The sequence below is a fragment of the Bidens hawaiensis genome, unplaced genomic scaffold (assembly GCF_021521415.1).
Source record: "Bidens hawaiensis isolate Kalapana, Puna unplaced genomic scaffold, B.hawaiensis_p1.1 tig00031314_1, whole genome shotgun sequence".
Taxonomy (NCBI): domain Eukaryota; kingdom Viridiplantae; phylum Streptophyta; class Magnoliopsida; order Asterales; family Asteraceae; genus Bidens; species Bidens hawaiensis.
The window spans coordinates 183601-189600 of NW_027495274.1; the positions used below are offsets into that span (position 1 = coordinate 183601).

At 35.6% G+C, this 6000-nt stretch overlaps 1 protein-coding gene across 1 annotated transcript; it reads right to left on the minus strand.

Annotated features, from left to right (window-relative positions):
* Positions 1–21: 21 nt before the first annotated feature.
* Positions 22–3846, minus strand: LOC143581955 (ABC transporter G family member 1-like). The gene is made up of 8 exons (XM_077064631.1): positions 3325–3846; positions 3087–3166; positions 2087–2551; positions 1913–1999; positions 1676–1795; positions 1056–1256; positions 859–945; positions 22–766 (listed from the first exon to the last, which is right to left on the minus strand). Exons 1-8 carry the CDS (start codon positions 3608–3610, stop codon positions 134–136), a joined length of 1959 nt encoding a protein of 652 aa, XP_076920746.1. The 5' UTR covers positions 3611–3846; the 3' UTR covers positions 22–133.
* Between the last annotated feature and the right edge of the window lie 2154 nt (positions 3847–6000).

Consider the following 6000-nt stretch of genomic DNA (forward strand, 5'->3'; position numbering starts at 1 on the left):
GGTTAACTCATTTACGGACAGAAGAAAATAAGTAGATGCATTCATTTTTTGTTTCAACACTTGACATATATTTGTGCTCCAAGATATAGATGGAGTTGTAAGCTAGCTATGAAACAGAGACGCTACAATGATTCTACTTTACACAAGTAGAACTCAACAAGAAAGCTTTAATAATAGGCTTCACCCTTTTTGCTGTCTTTATAGTACAGAAGAGTATTACCCTATACACAAACACCATTCCAAATAGGATTCCAAGATCGATCCACTTAGAGTATCCCATCTCGACTTGCAAAACGTCCTTCAATATCGTCTCCCCATCAATGCTAGGAGGACCTCCCAAGTATGCAGGTAACTTAAGACCTTCGAACTCATTTTTATACAATCCTTGTACTACGTACCTGTGGAACGAAACATAGTACATAGGGTATGTCCAAAATACTTGAGGCATATCGTTTGGCAACCGAAAAAATCCAGCGCTTAGTATCATCAATCCTTGGATTCCACAACCTGTAATGATGCCCATGAGCAAATTTGGCAAGACGGTGGCTACAATCATCATAAGGCACTCAACTAGTAACATTGATGCAAAGAGGATTAATGCAAAATATATGAATCGTCCGCATTCTCTATGAAGATCTGCAAGAAAGTAAGCTATTGCTCCGGGAACTAAGGATATGACAAGTAGGTAAGGAACTGAAGAGATCATGTTGCTGATAACAAATGAACCAACCCCATAATGTCCATTTAATTTTTCCCATTCAAAGACCTACACAAACATAGTTGCAACATGGATGTCAAAAAAGGAAAAAAGGTCATGCGCGTTCTCTTTTCAAGAGCACATAAAATGCATCAACAAACCTTCATTTCCTCCATGAATGAGGGGTATCCGCCAATGGCCAAGATGGTTAGGAATGAAGAAACATACATGAGTATTGAAATCCTTGCCTTTAATCGTAAACCATAACAAACAATTTTTAGTATCCATATGTAGGTTATTTGAAATATATAAGGTTATTAATTTGCTATAGATTCCAATATATATATATATAACTTACATTTAAGGAGCCGAATCCAGAACCGAGATTGAAGAAAATAGTTCCTACCGCAAAGCCCAGGACAATATATATACCAAGTCGTAACCAGTAGTATCCTATATCGCGATACATGTTTTTGAATGATCTTTCTACAAGCACCAGACACTGTGTAACAGAACTAGCCTGCAGGCTTAATCCTGCCTTTTCAGTTAAGCCTTCTTCCTAAAATATTCACAATATTCGTTATTTGGTACTATATTTAGTACTGTAGAGTGTAGACCTTTGTTAATGTGAAAACTCGAAATAATTCCATTTAAGAATAAATTTTTTATAACCTTTTTTATATGTATTATATGTAACTTACATTTACGAAATAAAAGAAATATGGATCCGCTATTTACATAGGTGTAACGAATATATATATGTAAACGCTCATGCAAACTACACTGTACTCACGCATGTATGTAAACGTTTGTAACGCTTTTTTTTTAAGTCGATCCACATGTTTTTCTTTATTTTATTTTCGTGATATAACTTACATATAATACACATGATAAAACAAATAAAAAGGTATAGTTAAATGGAGTTCTCTCAAGTTCTCCCAAACTCAACGTAGTTCAAGTATTGAGATCATGTACTACCAGAACACATATAGCAGCTATTTCACTTTTGACTTCCATATATATTTCAGAGGAACTGTAGGAATCAGAAAGTACATCAATTGCTTTCTCAGCAGGAGTATTTCCACTAATTTCAGTGTCCTAAAAGTGTTAAATGAAGAATCGTTAGTAGAAGTTTTTGTCGACTAACTACCTATTAATTATAACAAGCAATTTAATCTTCATTAATGTGAAAGACTGAATTTCAATATGACCAACCTCATTAAAATCTGTGTTAATGGTTAGGAGGAAGTGATCTGAAGGACTTTGTAGATCAGGACAAGGAAAACCATTTTCCGCGAAAAACTAAACGTACCAAGAAAAGGTGTTACCTTTATGGTTTTGTGATATCTAATTCTGATGATCATATTTGTCATGATAAAAATGAGTTACCTGGTTTGCTGCAATAGTCGGACCGAAATATATTGTTTTCCCCGAAGAGAGAAGACAAAGATTGTTAAAAAGGCCAAAAACTTGACTACTAGGTTGATGGATGGCTGCTAAAACTGTCATCCCATATTGTCTAGTTAGTTTAGCAATCTTGTTCATGACATGATATGAAGCCGCACTGTCAAGACCACTTGTAGGCTCATCAAGCAAGAGAAGTTTAGGGTGTGTTAATAGTTCTAAGCAGATGCTTAAGCGCCGCTTTTGGCCACCACTAAGCCCTTTGATTCCCCACCCTCCTATTCTTGTGTTCATGGCATCTTGGAGCCCCATCTCCCTTATAGTTCTATCTACTCTCTCCCTCTTCATGGATTTTGGCATGGTTCTGGGCAGTTGAAGTTCAGCTGAGTAGTAGGCGGTTTCTTTAACGGTTAGAGTCCATGTTAGAACTTGTTCTTGAGTCAAATACGCCTAAATTAATGATAGAAAAAGTGTAAGATGGTAAAATACTTCCAGGAACCAACAAATAGAACCAGAGGAAGCTGTGGACATTACTAATTATGTCAAGTATTGAACAATATGGGTTATTACTAGCTTTATTATTATTATAATAATAATAATTATTATTATTATTTTCTTTTTAGATTTTTTCTAGTCTAAGCATCCATTTTTCTGCCACTCTAGGCGAGAGTATTGGAATATAGTTTTTAGGGTTTTCGTATTGAACCCACTTGCCCAGATTATCTCTATACATTGTAACCTTGTTGAACGGAACGCGATAAATCAGTTTTAACATCTTACTAAAAGTGTAAGCAGGATGACCTTGGTGTGATAGTACCAAAAGTAAGAAATATTATATATATATATATAGCGTCTAAACCGGCCTCTTAATTAAAAGGGATCAAATATTTCAGAACAAAGATGTGTCTTTTTGTACGTTATAATAAAATGAGTTCAAAACCCGGCCAATCGCCTTGTTGTATGATATATGGGATTGTTCTCGTACCAAAGTGCGGTTAGTTAGTCTTGGTTTATGTCCATTAACTAGAATTCGTCCACTTGGCCTTGCGTTTGAAGCCAACCTCCCTGAAATTGTACACGTAAAAACGTTAAAAGTACGGTCCTAAGCAATATACATTATGTACTACTAATTAGTTTTATGCCCCAAGGGCTGTAAATTATCTATGTTATAATGCAAATAGTTACTTGAAGTACTAAGTACAAATGGGTTAAATATTATGTACCAGCCAAACAATCAAGGAGAGTGGACTTGCCACAACCAGATGGACCCATAATGGCAACAATCTCTCCTGGTTTAGCATAGCCAGTGACACCATTAAGTAAGGTTTTACATGTATCTCCTCGTGCACTCCAAGTTGAACTCGAAACGGTCACTCCAACATCCTCCCATGTTAAATACGCTCCACTCACCCTTTTATTCAACACACTAGGCCCCGACTCGACGATTTCTATGCCCCATTGATCTTCTGGTTCAGGACATATGCTGTTGTTACGTACCAAACTACCCATGCTAGATCAATGATTTAAACAAAGAACTAGCTAGAGAGAGAGAGAAAGAGAGAGTTCTAAGTAGTTTGAAAAGGTTAGCAGAATGAGGGCTTCATATATAGGTAAGAGCATGTAAAGACAAGCAATCACACTTCTGTGGATGCAATTACTAATTCTTGGATTTTTTTTATACCGGTGGGGCGTTATTTTCAAAAGCGGTGTATGCTAAAAAATTGAGAGAACCACATCTACTATTTATAAATTAAGCTGATTTATTCCCTTTTAATCAGGACTCTAGCTAGTCGCATTTTGAATGCTTGCTTTATTTAGAAAAATACGTGTATATAAAATTATAGCATGTGTAATGTTGATGCGACTATTTCTGGCCCACGTTTTGTTACACGGAGTGAAAGTAATATATGTTTTATAGGTAAGTTTATAAAAAGAGGATAAATTATTGAAACAAGCATTTGAAGATAAATATTTAAAAGGAAAAATTCCCTAAATAGTATATTTTGATCACACTTTTCTGAAATAATCATGGTTTTCAATAAATCCTTAAAATGGTCAAAAAATTTCGGTGAAATTCATGCACCTTTAAAATTGCGTCACGTGTCAACGTATTAATGGTCCGACGCAATTCGTTAAAGAACCGTCGGATCCGACGGAATTCTATCTTCTACCTCTCAAGCCATAAACCTCCATAACCAACCTTCACTTTCCATCTTTTATTATCTCTAAAAAATCAAGCAAATTCATAGTGTAAATCGCTTAGTTTTTCGAGAAGAATAAAACCATAGTGTTCAATTTCACTATAGAACTCACCCCCCCCCCACACACACACAATTGAAAATCTAGGTTCGACAGACAAATTAAATAGTTGGATCCCACGAAAACATGAACAGAACCGTCGGATCTGACTGTTTATTATTACGTCGCCTAGAACACAAATCCGCCGGATAGCTTAAAAACGTCGGATCTGCCAAAAAATTTGAATACGTGTCAACATCGGATAGACTCTACTAATCGCGGGATCATATCTTATTTCCATCGGATCCATCATAATTATTTGGTCATTTTGAGGATTTGTTGAAAACCATGGTTGTTCTTGGAAAATTTTAGTCAAAATAGGCTATTTGAAGAATTTTCCCATATTTAAAACATCTCATATTCTCAGAACGTCCATATACAGAAACATAAAAATGAGAAAGAAATTAAGCCCCCACGAAGTTCAGAAGCATTTGAACATGAATATTTTCACCTCACATACAATGTTTAGTTCTTATTGTTTGCCATTTAAAATAAGGAAAAAAGACTTGAGTTCTCAGACAATGTTTGAATGGCTTAATTTTAGGCATTGCCTATCCGGACACATTTTTTAAAAACACCCTTGCTAAAATCCAATGTGTGTCTAAATAGCATCTTTTATAGTTCGAAATATATGTGGTAAAGGCATGACCTAAGAAACTACCAACAATGAATTGCCGACACCTTTTCTCGCGTCATCCTTAGACGTTTCTCAAGCATTTTACTAACAAATTACCAATGCTTTCTTTGAAACATTACCGATGGATATTATGTGGTAATATTTACTTATATACAAAAGAATAATAATATGATAAACTGACAAGCACTTTACTAACAAATTTCCAATGCATCTGATCACCAAGTCTTCCTTGCTTAATTAAGCAGTTTCATCACCGTCGAGTCATCCTTCATTCCTCTCGTAGCTTTTCCATGCATCTAGGTGTCCCGTGCTTGGTTATGTGCCAGCAACTCCATATTATGTGCTGGCTATTGGCAATTCTCGTTAGGCTTTACACGTAAAACGCAACAGAAGTTTACTAGCAAAACTAGAATCGCATCACAGATATCCAATTGCAAAACACAAAGAATCTCGATCAACTCCCAACCATAGGATGTTTAGAGAAACTTTACCTTGATTGGATTTTGAAATTCACCCTTAGAAGTTAGAAGGGTTGATACATCGTGATAACATAACACGATATGCCCGTCCAAATCCTAGTGTGTAGTGTAACGGAATGTCAAGTTGTTTGTAATCAAACAAAGGCCGGGGATACATTTGATTACTATATATTCAGTAAAGTTTCAGCTTTTCTTTCCTTCAATGAATTTCAAAAGGCTAGAGAAAGAAAATAAAAATTACAAAGTTCCTCTTAACGATCAACCTCTAGCTAGCGTGCGAAGATGATTACCTCCTTAATTACTGGGTGGTACGTACGATTTATCATGCCGCTCTCACGAATACAGAACAATGTGTTCACAATCTTATGAACTGATATCTACAAGCTTAAAACCATTTCAAGCTTTAAAACCAGCACCGCCATCAATTTTGCAATCTAGAGAATATAATATTTTGTTTTCTCTTCAATAGTATTTTTGCTAGATCT